Source organism: Homalodisca vitripennis, unplaced genomic scaffold (genome assembly GCF_021130785.1).
Source record: "Homalodisca vitripennis isolate AUS2020 unplaced genomic scaffold, UT_GWSS_2.1 ScUCBcl_1560;HRSCAF=5338, whole genome shotgun sequence".
In the NCBI taxonomy this organism is placed as follows: Eukaryota; Metazoa; Arthropoda; class Insecta; order Hemiptera; family Cicadellidae; genus Homalodisca; species Homalodisca vitripennis.
Genome location: NW_025777678.1, coordinates 33,777 through 48,737, shown reverse-complemented (window position 1 = coordinate 48,737; position 14,961 = coordinate 33,777). Strand labels below are relative to the sequence as shown.

Genomic DNA, 14,961 nt, shown 5'->3' with positions numbered 1-14,961 from the left:
CATTTCCTTAGAGCAACCTTTCCTCAGACAGATAAGATAACAATTTATTATAAGAAACCTGTGTAGTTACTTTATTTGTTCCTTTAGATTGATAATAATTATTACGTGTATAATCTGTTCCTGTATATATTGTAAATTGATGGAAATAAACTAATTCGTTCAAATTAATAAGACGTGTCTGGCGTTATACATTGATTGTCGTAAAACAATAAATGAGGCGATGCCTTTTATATGTGTACCCACCATGATATCTCAGTCAAGTTTTGGTAAATATTAAGCTCAGCGACTACCGCTCCAATCGTCGTAATTTTTTGCATACTAACGCAGGTTAACGTAATTTCACCGAAAACAATAGTCCCGATTATCGCTAACGTATAAAAACCAGGTTTTTGGCAGTAAAAATGTTGGCAATACAAAACACATAAATAACAAGATTTTCGACTATCAAACTAAAAACAATGGCCGACCATGGACGTTTTGATGAATTGACAGTAGCCACGTGACAAACAGGAAGGTTTCCGATTGGCCGGACGGGTCACGTGACCTATAGGACGGCTTCGATTGACCGCCAGACGTAAACAAACAAACCCACATGGACAAGGAATAATTAGTGAAGTTATTGACATGGCGTGCGATGGTTCTTGTCACACGCTAAAAAGACCCTAGCTTGCGTATTCAAAACTCAGATCACGCGATGCTTGCCCGCTGCGCAGCGCTTTGCGCTGCTTGCTCTTTTGGAAAAAAAATTAACTCGAGCTTGCAAAGTCCAAGCCCAGATCACGCCATGACTGCTTACACACACAACACTCAGACAGAACTAACGCAGGTTTCATTACAGGCAAAAGATAAGCGGCGCGCGTTTATTACTGCTAAGATAAGACGAGTTTATACTAGAATTAGTACATGGACTACTACCCTACGAACTAATAACACAAAAAAAAACGAATAAATGCATTGTCAGTCAGGTTTTTTTCAAATTTTATTTCATCCAAAATTTTTTTTAGGGGGGGGAGTAAACGGCTACGGCGATAATCGGGACTACTTTTTTCGGTGAAATTACGTGCCCTACGAACTAATAACACCAAAAAAACGAATAAATGCACTGTCAGTCAGGTTTTTTTTAATTTTATTTTTTCCAAAAATTTTTTTTTGGGGGGGGGGAGTAAACGGCTACGGCGATAATCGGGACTATTTTTTTCGGTGAAATTACGTTAACCTGTGTTAGAATGCAAAAAATTACGGCGATCGGAGCGGTAGTCGCTGTCGCTGAGCTTAAGATTTACCCAAGTTTTTTGTGAATATATTTATTTTCAGTTACACAAGAATTTATAGCAATAATTAGGAATGAATTCAATCTATCAACAATTTAAAGATTACAGACTGTAATTTTCATAGATTCGCAAGTTAGTACTAAGTACAGAAAAGTTTCGAAAGATCTGTAAATCAAAGTAATCTATTGTGCTGTCACTAGTGTTTGAACTTTTGATATCACACAAACATATGGTGTTTAAAGTGGATACCAAGCCACGCAGGCACCATTGAATAAGCAAAAGGTATTTAGTTTAAGAAGCAGTTGTAGAATACATTCATCTGAACAATTTCTTATTATATATGATGAATTTAGGACATACAAAAACACCTTTGTTCTCCTCAAAATCTAATATTATTTCTGATTATAATAGTTATGTCAAAATAAAATAATAATAGATTGCAATAGACAAGTACTTCACGTAGTTATATTTGAAATGTTCTCGAGGTTAACAAGAAACTTCCGAGTATATATTTTTTTATTTGCCTAGATATGAATAGGTATGCCTGAAAACTACATAATGTTTAAAACTTACCAGAAATAAATAGTTCTGTTATTCAATGTATAAAGTATCGATTATTGTAACCGATTATAACCGGGTCCGCTAATCATACTCTGCCCTAAATGTGGATTTAAATGTTAAAATGTAATTAAAATGTTACAGCTCGACGTCTTAAAAATGTACAAAGAATTTAATAATTGTTTAAGCTTTATCAAGAAATATATTTTTAATAGGCTAGGTCATTTATAAAGCAACATAAAAACTTAACCTCCTTGTGTATTTACTGGAAGATAATCCTTCATCAGTCTTCCTCCTTTTTGGGATAGTATTGCCCGGAGGATCCCTACGAAAAATTTCAACCTTCAGCTTAGAATACACATTATAACAGCCAAGAACTTCCCCGAGGATTCTATACGCCTGCCATATCTTAGACAGTAAATAATATTACACTACAGAACTAATAGATGTCCATTACATATATGTACTACATACCAATTTGTTTAATAATGTCTTTAATATAAGATCACATGTTCTTTAAATGTTTTAATTAAAAAAAATACTCCCATTGGGGTTAGAATTATAAAATAATAATTCACAAAAATAGTATTAAATCAGTAAATTATTTCTTAACAAAAATTAATATAACTATATTTCATTGTATTGCAATTGTCATAAAAATATGACGTGATTCACTATTTTTCAAAACCACAGTTTTGGATTTATAGTTCAACGAGGCAGCATGAGTTCGTTCAATGCCTTTTACACATACACTTTGCTACATCTAGAGAAGAATGACAAGATGATTGCGAGTAGTCGGCTGCATCTGCATTAGATGATCGTGCGGTATGTTGTAGTCTGCTTTGTTTTGGTAACTTAAAACAACATATTTTGTGTAAAAATTGTAAGTATAGACTAATATATGTATAGGTATATAAGTTTTATTTATTGATTGGATTCCCGGTTAGTTAATTATGCTATTTGAGTTGTATTACTATCTAAATAAATTGAGAATGCAATTAATTACTCTATTCATTGGCGTCTTCCATTGGGTTGAAAAGGAATAATCGAACTAAAAAATAATCATTAAGACGTAACATATGAACAATTATAAAGAAAATAACTTTTATTGAGCAAAAAAAGGCTCATATTAATTGATTATCTCATGAAGTTTATTGGTGCCCCCCACCACCATCTCCAGGTTTTGAGGGTTAGTCCATTGATAAATATTTTACTTTATTAGTCACCTGACATTAGCTTATTTGTTGTTTCTTTATCAGAAAAATACTTATAAAATGAATTACAAAATCTACAGTAAACAATTAGTTAATAATGTTGAAAGTTTGACTGGCTTGTCCAGCCGTTAACCCCACTGATACCAAAAATTCTAGATAATCTGATCACATCTGATCTGGGCTGCTTTAGAGAGCTTAGAAACTACAAACTGGGCAATGGCCACCAAATTTCAATATACACTAAATTTTAAATCCCATTGTAAACTAAAGAAAATTCAAAGTATTTGTGTCTATTGTGACACAATAACAGGAGCTTACTTTAAATTACACTTACAACATAAAACTTGTATATAGGCTATCATTAGAATATGCAGAAAAAATATCACTCACTAGCACCAAAAAATGTCACTATAGAGAGGGAATATTGTTTGTCTCTTGAAATGAAATCAACTATGCAACAAAATGTAACCTATTAGAAAATGTGAAAAATAAATCAATTTTGAGATGCTTAAAGTAGTTGTGCAGTAGCAAATAAGATAATATAAAAAAATTATAAATAAACTTCACTATAGAGGCAGAGACTGTGACAAAATTATAAAAAAACGGGTGAGAGTATTGCAAAGCTATTAAACTACCCTCAAATGTAGATGTTAAACCCATTTTTCCAGTCAAATTCCCTCCCCTTTCTTCACGTTAATGCTGACAACCCCATTATCCCCTCTAAGAAAGACATCATGGATAGTCTGGACTTAAATACTCCTCCATCTCCTCCATGCTTACATATTTGTACTTTTAATGAAACTAGTACAGAATACGTGCACTCCAACCTCGTTGCATATAGTGTAGCAGGGATTTTCATGTATGAAAAGTAAGTTGGGAGAATACAACATTTTTTGGGGTATAAGAAATCATTGGTCAAAATGAGATAACTTTTAAAAATGTGGGAGAAGAGTAATGGTACCTCCTCCCAAAGAGGGGAATTTTAATAACCTCTATGTAAACGTATTTCTAAATTTTTATTGCAATAGAACTAGTACAAGTACTTGTACTCCCACACCCCATGTCCTGTCGTTTGGCAAAATTTTCTTACACCCTCCCTCTCTCCTCAGAAAGTATGTGTATGAAACATTTTTCTTGGGTTTTCTAGCAAATAGATATTAAAAACAAATATTTTAGAACAAATTTTGTCAAAATCGGACAACTTTTAAAAATGCAGGTCCTAGTACCTCCAAAGGAGTTAGGGTGAAGAGATATTCTGTATGTAGTAGTATTTTTTTGTAGTACAACTGCAAAATTAAAAAAATTGGAAGATGGGAACTATGATAATCTCCAGACCCTGGTGGTCACCATTTTATCTGTTAATATTAAAAGTTTGTGCTATTATGTATTTGTACGACAGTATATTATATAAATGTTATAAAATACCCGAACACAGACATGAGTAAAACTGCTATTTAAAACGATTTCTTTTAAAGCACTAATTTTTGAAGCTGCTTCTCTTGTGGTCGTTTTCACATACCCCCTGCTTTGCTTTTATTTCCCATCTTAAACTATAGTAAAAACACAGTTGAAGGCAGGGGAACAGTTTAAATAACTTACAAGAATTCAGCTTTAAAACAAGAAAAACAGTTCATTCTTGTCAATTTTGACCAATTTCGTTCTTGGGTTTTCCTTATGTAGGTCTTTTGTGAATGGGCTAACAAGATTTTGGATAAGAAGTGATCTAACGTGACTCAATATGTTTATGACATTCTTAAAAACGTATTTGAACACAAAAGTAAAGAAAATTTGCATCAGTAAAGGGTTCTGTAAAAAAATCAGTCATAAAGAAATATTAATAGATGTATAAGTTATTTTTTCTATGCAGACAATTGCTATTTCACTTTTTTGTAGGAGGAATTCAGAATTTTTTCAAACTGTTGCAAAACCTCTCGTTGCATCAATCCCACTTTTTTGAGGATTAGAATTATACCTCATACATAGACTAGAAGTTGACTTCAGTTGGATTTTACCTTATGGTGCTTACTATACGAACATAAATTTCCATACCAACAGATGGGTTAATAAGTGGAGAGAAGAAATTTATGCAAAACAGTGCAGAAATTCGGCGATCTGTAATTCTGTGTATCTGTATATGAATATCTTGATTCTATGTACGAGCTGAGTTCTAGCAGAAAGTTCCTACCCCACATGGATTTGGATCGAACTATGAACCAAAACATTACAAGAGACGAAGGTTATTGTTGTTGTTTATTCCTAATAACGTAGTACAAACAAACTGATGCAGATAAGTTTATTGTAGAAGTGGAGCAAAATTCATATCTGTTACAGTATCAGCTGTAAGAAATATAGTAATTAAAATAAAAGGACAGATGTTAGGCTGAAGTTAAGCAGATAAAAACTTCACCATATTGTGCACATAACTCAGCAAACGCAATGCACCAACACAAATGTTTTCTTCTGCCAAACAAATCTGTTTGTATAGTCATATTAAATTTGGCTATACAGAATTGTGATTTTTCTCTCTATATATTGTTACCTTAACAATGCAGTGATTCCTGTGCCATGTAATTGTATAGTGATTGTCATCTTACATTATCGTTGCATTTAGATTTTAGTTAAAATATGTACAAAATTAGACAGGGAAAATGGTTTGAGTGGTTAATTTACATTGAAAAATGTACATCCCAAAAAGAAACAGCAAACGGTTCAGCTATGTTGTACAGTTAAGGAATGCCTGTTTTATATCAATAAATAATGTTTTACTTGGAGTTTAAAATTAACTTCATTATATAAAAATTTTTAGAATATTAATCGGGGTGGAGTGTTTTTGGTAGTGTTACGTAATTATTGAGGTGGTTTAGTGCTACTGCTACAAGTCTGTTATAATGGGAGGAGGGGAATCTGAAAAGCCAGATTTCAATGTTACATAATTAAGGAATGGTCCTTTCTTAACAAGTAAACTTTTCTAAATAAAATAATATTATTTTAATAAGAGTTGATTAGTGAAACAATTTTGATTTCTACCTCATAAGAACAATGTTAAACTTCAAATACTTTTACACCCTTACTTTTATTTGTAGAATATTGCAGATGTCTCACTTTAAAGATGAAATTAATATGCATCCGAACCGTTTTTAGTTTTTCTTGTTTGTTGTCCTCTTTACAAAATTTTAATAATGATTTAATAGAATACAACAAACATTATTGTGAAACAGAAACATAGCTCTAAAACTAGAGTGTATTAGTTTAGCAATATCTAATATTAAATGTCTTGTTTAGGGGTCGATGACTGATGAAACGGTGTGCAACGCTGTGTAGCTACTATATCTTTGGTTGCCGCCTTTTATATTCAGCATCAGCAATGGCCAGCAATGTCGTAAATAGTGAAGTGATCAAGCAATGCAAGCCTCTCATCCCAGAGTTGTCCTACACTAAACACAAGGGTCAGAGTGGAAGAATCGGAGTGTTTGGAGGCTCCAAGGTCTTCACTGGAGCACCCTACTTTGTTGGTATCAGTGCTTTACGAACAGGAGCCGATTTAATTTATGTCTTCTGCGTCCAGGCCGCTGCCCAGCCCATCAAATCCTACAGTTCTGAGCTGATGGTGGTCCCTTACCTGGATGTAGACATGCCTGCAGAAGAAGAGGATGTTTGGTTGAAGAAGCTTCACTGTGCTGTCATAGGGCCAGGACTCGGAAGAGATCATAGTATCATAAATAAAATAAAATCTCTGATACCAACTTTGAAAAATGTGAATATTCCATTAGTTCTTGATGCCGATGGCCTCTTTGTTCTTGCTCAGAACCCGACATTGCTTAATGATTATTCTAATGATGTGTATATCACACCAAATGTTCATGAGTTCAGATTTCTTTGTGAGGCGTTTTTCAAAGGTGAAGAATACAGTGTTACGGACTATGACACACTGGGACCAAAGTTATCAAGTGCAATAGGGCCTCGAGTGACAATATTGATTAAAGGAGAGCGGGACATTATTATTCGTGGAAAGACTGTTTTAAACTATGAAACGACCAAGGGATCCCCAAGGAGGTGTGGGGGCCAAGGGGATATCCTGTCCGGTTGTTTGGGGACTTTTGCTTTCTGGGCAACGCAAGTTGAACAAAAAGATGGAAAAGATGCACCACAACTTTGCGCTGCATTGGCTGCAAGCACAATCACCAGAGTTTGCAACCGTTATGCTTTTGAAGACAAAGGGCGTGGCATGATTACAACAGATATGTTGGAGAAATTGCCAATGGTTTTTGATAGTTTGTTTGATGACAAATGGAAGTACTTGATAGATCAGAACAAACTGTTGTTAAATAAAAAGTAAACCTTAAGTTAAAGAATCTTTAACATCCACACCAAAGTATCTCATAATCATTACAAGAGTAAGTAACTTATCTGATAAGTGCTATTTTTCTATCAGCTCAAAGTGTTCACATCATTTTAAGAGTAAGTGGTAAAATTGTCTGCGACAAATTGTTGAAAATATGCATTTATTAAGATCAGATTTGTACTATTACCTATTTCTGTACTACATGCCTGTCTATTAAATTTATCTTTCCATTAAAACTGAGTGCTTCCAGTGAAATGTGATTTTTTGTTTTCCTGTACTTGCAGAGTGAATAATAATAATGTATTGCTATGACTATGCAATTAACAAACTTTTTCTCAGTATTATAATGACATTGACGGACAGCCATTAAAATAAACCTTGCTACAAACCACAAAGGTCCTTAAATCATTCTTAAGCAAGGGAGTAAGCACGACATCAAGAACTATAGACCAATCTCCCTTGTGCCCACTGTATCAAAAGTTTTGGAAAAAATAGTTCTCTCGAGACTGTTAGAGCACCTTCAGCGTAACAATCTGCTGCCAAAAGGACAACATGGGTTCATCCCGGGCAAATCGACTATCACCACCGCCCTTGCTGAGCTCATTGAGTGTATAATTGATAATATTGAGTCTGAAAATACTGTAACAACTGTTTTTCTCTCGATATGAGTAAAGCATTTGACTCACTGTCTCATAAGCTTATTTTATACAAAATCAGAACCTTGGGTGTCAGTGGTATAGCCCTGAAATGGTTCGAAAGCTACCTCTCTGGGCGACAGCAGATAGTTGAGCTGAAACACACAGCTAAGGGCTTGACGAAGGCTCTTCATTCACTTCCACAGTATGTTAGAAGAGGAGTTCCGCAAGGATCTGTGTTGGGACCCGTCCTATTCATTTTATTCACTAGTGATCTAGGTAAAACACTCGAGGCTTTTAGTCATCCTGTATCCTACGCAGATGACACAGCTCTTATCACCAGCAGTTCAACAGCGGAGTCACTAGAAATCAACACGTATATATCTGTTAGCATGGCCCAACAATATTGCCTAAATAACGACCTTGTTTTCAACCCATCCAAAACAAAACTCCTTGCACTAGGCAGACATAAAGACCACATATCAGGCCCACCAGATCTAGAAAAAGTGGATGAGCTTAAACATTTAGGTATGATATTAGACCAAAAATCTTACATGGAGTTGCCACATTGATTACCTTAGCTCAAAGCTCAGCTCTGCTCTCTTTGCTCTCAAAAGGATAAAAGCTAACGGGCACAACATCTGCTCTAAAAATAGCCTACCACTCTCTCTTTGAGAGCCATCTTCGGTATGGAATCATCCTTTGGGGGAGTTCTTCAAATGGTAATCTCCAGAGGGTACTAATCTTGCAGAAGCGGGCCATAAGAATCATGGCCGACCTCTCTTCCCGAGACAGCTGCAGAGAATCTTTTACTAAACTCGACATTCTCACTGTGACTTCAATCTACATCATCGAAGTCATCATATATGCTTCCAAGCAAAACTTCCCGAGAAACAGTGAGGTGCACAACTACTACACTAGACAGGCTCAAGCTCACCGTCTACCAGCTCATAGAACAACGCTCTTCACCAAAAAACCATCATTTGCTGGAATCAAGCTTCTGAACTCCCTTCCTGATGCCATCAAGACCGGAAACGCTAAAACTCTAAAAAGAAGACTACACAAGTGGCTGGTGAAGAACTCTATCTACAGTCTCGATGAGTTTTATGACATTCTCAACTCCTGACTTGTAATGTTTTTGTTGTTAATTTTTGTTCTTTCCTTTCAATGTTATGTTTCATAACTTATTATTTTTATTATTGATTGACAACTATTCTGTTCTTGATGATCATGAATAAAGCTTTCTGTATTCTGTATTCTGTATTCTGTATTCTTAAGCATTATGCTACAACATTTGTGTACTTAAATCAGTGTTGAAGGTAATTTTGTAGGGCGATAGAAACGTTTCAGTTTATTATTAATTTAATTGAATACTTTTATACTATTACAATTTCTTTTTGATTTATAATTTCTATTACAGCGTACTGCTATATTAATGCTGAAAATAATATTGTCTTCTGAAGTAATTCAGCATTATGTCACTTAATAAATCTGGAATCATTACATTAACTAGTGCATCATCCAGTATGTGTTGTTTACAAATTATGTGTTTAAAATAAGTTTAATAAACAGTTTAATGTGCATGGATAAAATAATAATTTATCTCAGTCACCTACATAAAACAAAGGAAAGAGATAAAGCCCTTGTTGATTTTTGTGATGCACATAAAAAAGAGCAAGCTAGAAAAAAAAGTTTTCAATCCTGTTACGAGTTATAACTGAAATGTATTAGTATATACACAAATATTTTTAATAAATTATATTTCCATGAAAGAGGTTATAAAGATCACTAAACAGAAACATTTTAGGATTATCTTGCTTATCAGTGTTATTTTAATGTAGTAAAAAAATACCAATTGGCATTATCCTCATATACCATGATACAGATTGGCTTTAACGTTTACTTGGTTATACAAAAGTGTTAAATCTTGTATATATTCAGTGCTTGATACCTAGAACTATAGGACAGAACAATAACCTCCGGGGGTCTGGGAGTCCTCTACAGGAAGTTTTTGAAAATATGAAATCTCAAAATACTGTTCTTATACTCTTCTAAAGGTGCAGGGGATTATTTTCTAAATAAATAAAAAAGTGCTTATATTTAAGAGATAGGTACTAGAATACCTTTTCACTACGTACAAAAAAGTTAATTCACTTCAATAAAAATGGCACTGTAAAATGGTGTATGAATTTGGTGTGTCTGTCTACATTTCTCCAGATAAACTGTATATTTAAAATTTAATTAAAAAATACAAGTTGGCGACTAGCGGCAAAAGAACACATTTCCTAATCTGTTTTAATAGGATATTGTTTACATTTTACCAGCGTCTTCTTATTGGAAATTCTAAATGCTTAATATATGATCAAACACTCCAATAAAATGAAAAAGTTTTATTTTGTGAGGCCTTTCGTGCTCAAAGAACACATCGTCAGACCCACATAACTGAAATAAAAGTAAAGTAATAATACAAACAATTTAGACTTAAATAAAAACATATGTCTTGAAAAATACAAAGAGATCAGATTTTAAAGGCCAGGAAGTATGTCTACTGTATATGTAAAAATTTAAATTTAATTAGATTAAAGGCAGTAACGGTGAATTTTGTAGAGGTCCAGGCTCATTATTTACTAGATAATTTTGGTTCTTCTGCATAAAAATAGTTTCGTAAGCATCAAGGAATTTGTTGTTTTTGACTTCTTTTAATAATTTGACTTGTGAAAAGCAGTGTCCAGTATGAAGTGCATGTTTCGCCATGGCCGATCTTTCCTCTTGTTGATACTTCAGACATGCTTTATGTTCTTTTACTCTCTTTTTTATTTTCCTTTTTGTTTGGCCAATATATTTTAAATTACAGTTGTCACAGTTAATTTGATATATTCCAGATTTTTCATCATCATCTATTTTATTCTTTGGATTTCCTAATATGTTTTTTAGTTTTATTTTGGAATTTGAGGATACATTAATACTGGCATGTGTTTTAAAACTTTTAGCAATTTCTGTAGTTAAATTGTTGTAAGACACAGATATCCATTTTCAGGTTCTTTGCATTTAGTTTGATAGAGAGTTGTTCTAGAATTTCTTTCAATAATTTTCTTTTTCTTTTTTATCATGTTATCAATCATTTCAATTTTGTAACCATTAAATAATGCAATTTCTTTAATTTTCTTTACTTCCTTTTTATAATTTTCAATTGATAGAGGGGTATGTAAGAGCCTGTGGATTAAACTGTGAAAAGCTGCTCTTTTTTGTGAAGGGGCATGAAATGAATCAAATGGGATAAATCTGTCGTTTTGTGTTGATTTTCTATATATGTCAAATTCAAAATGGCCAGTTGTATTTTTTGTAATTAATAAATCTAGAAATGGGAGTTGATTGTTATGTTCTATTTCACAAGTAAATTTTATAGAAGGGTAAAATGAGTTAAGTGAAATAATAAAATCTTGAAGATTTTGTTTCTTGTCAAAAACAGCAAATATATCATCTACATATCGCTTCCAGATTCTTGGAAAATAATCCATTGTTTCTTTTGCATGGGTTTCAAATTTACTGAGAAATATGTTGGCGATAAAACATGAAAGGGGATTTCCCATGGCAGTACCATAACACTGTGTGTAATATTTGTCTCGAAATTGAAACACATTTTGTGCCATGCTAAGATTGACTAAATTAATGTACTCTTTAACAATAGTTTTTTCTAAATTTATGGAAATCAGCCAGTCCTCGATGATTTGTATGCTATCTTTAATAGGTACATTAGGATAAAGAGATTGAACATCAAATGATACAAGATATTCATCTTGTTCGATCTTAATATCTTTTGTAGAATTTAAGAAATCATATCTATCTTTAATGGAAAAAGTTGGGGGGAATTCAAATTGTTGAAACTCTTGCACTAACCATTTTGATATAAAATAAGAAGGCGAATTTATACAAGAAACTATGGGCCTCATTAAGTTTCCTTGTTTATGTATCTTAGGAAGACAGTACAATCTTGGTATAATAGGATTTGATACTGTAAGTGATTTTGAAATTTCTTTCGATATTATTGTTCTGCAGTGTTTTAATGAAACTGTTACTGACGCAATTTGTTGATTTAGAGGATTTTTGTTGATTTCTACGTAAGGACCATCTTGAAGCATATTTTCGACTCTTGAATAATATTCACTTTCATCTAATATAACAATTGTGTTACTTTTGTCCGCTTTAAGGTAGAAAACATCTTTGCTTTTTAATGATTTTATTACATTATTGTTATTTCTAAAGACGTCTTGAGATGATTTTGAATTACTTTTTGTACATTGCTTAGTTTTAGCTTTAAGAAGAGCTGAATTTATATCACTTCTAATTGCATTTCTTTGATCATTATTTAAAAATTTTATGTTTGATTCAACATCAACAAACTCAGGATATTGTTTGTTTAAAATCATGAGTATTATCAACAACAGAAATTTGTGATACCTTTTTGTGAACACCCCGTATACATGTATGTAAGAAAACAAGTGAGAACTCAATAAAGAAAAACTAAGTTTATAATATTTGTTTTAAATCTAATACCCTTTTTCTTGTATGTGTGTGTATCTCGTATAGAGCAAAAGACTTTGATGTAATAAATCTGATTATGATTGTCATACCCGGAAATTAAAAAATACTTTTAGACATAGAGGATATCCTCAAAAAGCTGTTGATAATAACATGCACAAAGCAAACAGTTGTACTCCTAGGGGCTACAACAACCAAGGAAAATGTATTAATACTTACAGGGCTATATAAAATTAATGGTATTATAAAAACAGCACACATTCTTCTACAACCTTCACCTATAACAAGAAATATATTTAGTCATCCACCTAGAGTCATTTTTTAAAAAGCCTCAAAATTTTAAAAACTTACTAGTAAGACCTAAATTACCCTCTGAAGAAGAACTAACCCAAAATTTAAGCAAACCTTTTGGTTGTGAACCTTGTTGTAAGCCTCACTGCAAAACATGCAATTTAATAATAAATTGAAAACATTTCTGTAGTAGCAGAACAAAAAAAATCATCCGATAATTGTTAAAATGACTTGTGAATCCAGCAATGTCATTTACCAATTAATTGTGATGTAAAAACTGTCCAAAAGACTGCCTTGGTCAGACCATAACTCCATTCCAAATTAGAATGTACAAACATCTCAGCAATACAAACCTTAAAATTAAACCCAATTCTATTTCGTCCCATGCAATGGAGCGTAATACAAAATTTGATGAATGTTTTTCTTGAAAAAGTATTAACCAAATTAAGGATCAGTATAAACTTAAAATTAATCATTTAGAAATAGCTCATCAGAGGGTCCTACAAACTAAACATCAGGATGGTCTAAAATATAGATAGTTGTAGATATAAATTTTACTATTACAATTTTAATTTGTTTTATTTTACAAAATTACACAATTAACAACAATTTTATTTTTATATTTTATAAATGAATATTCCTTGTATTACGCAAAATTATTTGCTCTTTGTAATTCAAAATTAGTTTTAATAACATATGGTGTTTTTTTGTTCCTTATTTTTTGTTAGTATGTTTATACCGTTATATATCTTAAAAATGTTGTATTTTAGGCGAAATATAGAGAATTTTCATGTTATATTTTTCTTTTTTTCATTAAAGATGTAGATGTTTAATGTGTTCAAATTTAGGTTGTTTAATTATTTTTATATGATGATTTTTATTTTTATGTAATATATAATTATAAATTATGATACAATTTGAAACTATAGATGAGCTGCTTTGAAAGTGACATGCATGAAGATTTCTTGCACATAGTGGGAGGGAGGAGTAAGAGCTCCACTACAATCTTCTACAGCCGCCCCTCTTTCACTGCTAGATATACTTCCTTTACAAGTGGAAATTGAGTGCTTTGCTTCCCTGCATTGGTGTTATTGGAGAATCACGTTGTTTTTTGTTATTCTCGTTGTTAAAGAATTACAAATATTATTATTTATGTTAAGTGCATAGCATCTATTTAATATGTTATTATAATTAAGAAGTCTTTTAACAAATGTTTATTTGTTAAAAGCTGTTGTTTTTATTTTATATTTATATTGTTATATTTACTGGATTAGTACACAGTTTGAATAAAGTCAATGTTTTTTCTGTAGTACAAGCACTTGTGTTCGTGTTATATGTGTTCCGCTTTCCAATAATATACTGTCAGTTCCAACAATTTACAGTGTTTTATCATACTGTGGTATTTATTTATTGACGTCTTTTTAACACAAATTATTATTACGTTACGATTTTACATGTTGATTTGGCTTTAATTCTGCAAACTATGGCAACACCAGAAAAGTCCAGTTGTACTTGAGGAAAGCCTCTGAGGAGACAGGCATGGGAAATAGCGTACAACGTGACTGAATATTTAAAAAACATTCTGGTTGAAAATAACTTAACCCTTTCAGGGCCAGGACCAAATATGAGATGTTGCAAAATTTTTTTCACATATCTATCCCCTTGTGACTAGTCAAAAGTGCCAGGCTAAAATTGGCGATTTTGCAGTCTCTTAGATTAAAATTTATAACTTTTCATAAACATTAGAGAATGACCTAAAAGTTGCACCAAATTACTCGTATAGATATATACTATCAACAAAAAAAATATAAAGATGTAGTTTTAAGTAATTTAAAATTTAAAAAAAAATAATGTTTTAATGGATTACATAAAAAAAAATTTAATTTTTTAATTTTTTTTCGTAAATAACTAAAAAAGGAAAAATAATTTTACTGTAGAAAGCTATGTTATTATATTGTACATTTATAAAGGAAACAACCATACAAAAATTTTGTGTTATTTCTCTCATAAATAAATTTTTTTATGACACATTTTGTATAAATACGCATAATTGTACTTCGCAACTGACTCTTAACTGCAAGAAACTTAAAATAAATATTCACATTACGGAT

The 14,961-nt window shown here is 32.3% G+C and overlaps 1 protein-coding gene across 1 annotated transcript; it reads left to right on the top strand.

Annotated features, from left to right (window-relative positions):
* Positions 1-2,594: 2,594 nt before the first annotated feature.
* On the top strand, positions 2,595-7,640 carry LOC124371523 (ATP-dependent (S)-NAD(P)H-hydrate dehydratase-like). The gene is made up of 2 exons (XM_046829876.1): positions 2,595-2,712; positions 6,326-7,640. The coding sequence occupies exon 2, from the start codon at positions 6,339-6,341 to the stop codon at positions 7,377-7,379; it is 1,041 nt and encodes a 346-aa protein (XP_046685832.1). The 5' UTR covers positions 2,595-2,712; positions 6,326-6,338; the 3' UTR covers positions 7,380-7,640.
* The last annotated feature ends 7,321 nt before the right edge of the window (positions 7,641-14,961 follow it).

Coding starts and splice junctions, on each gene's coding strand:
- LOC124371523 (XM_046829876.1), top strand. CDS start 6,339: ATGAAACGGTGTGCAACGCTGTGTAGCTACTATATCTTTGGTTGCCGC.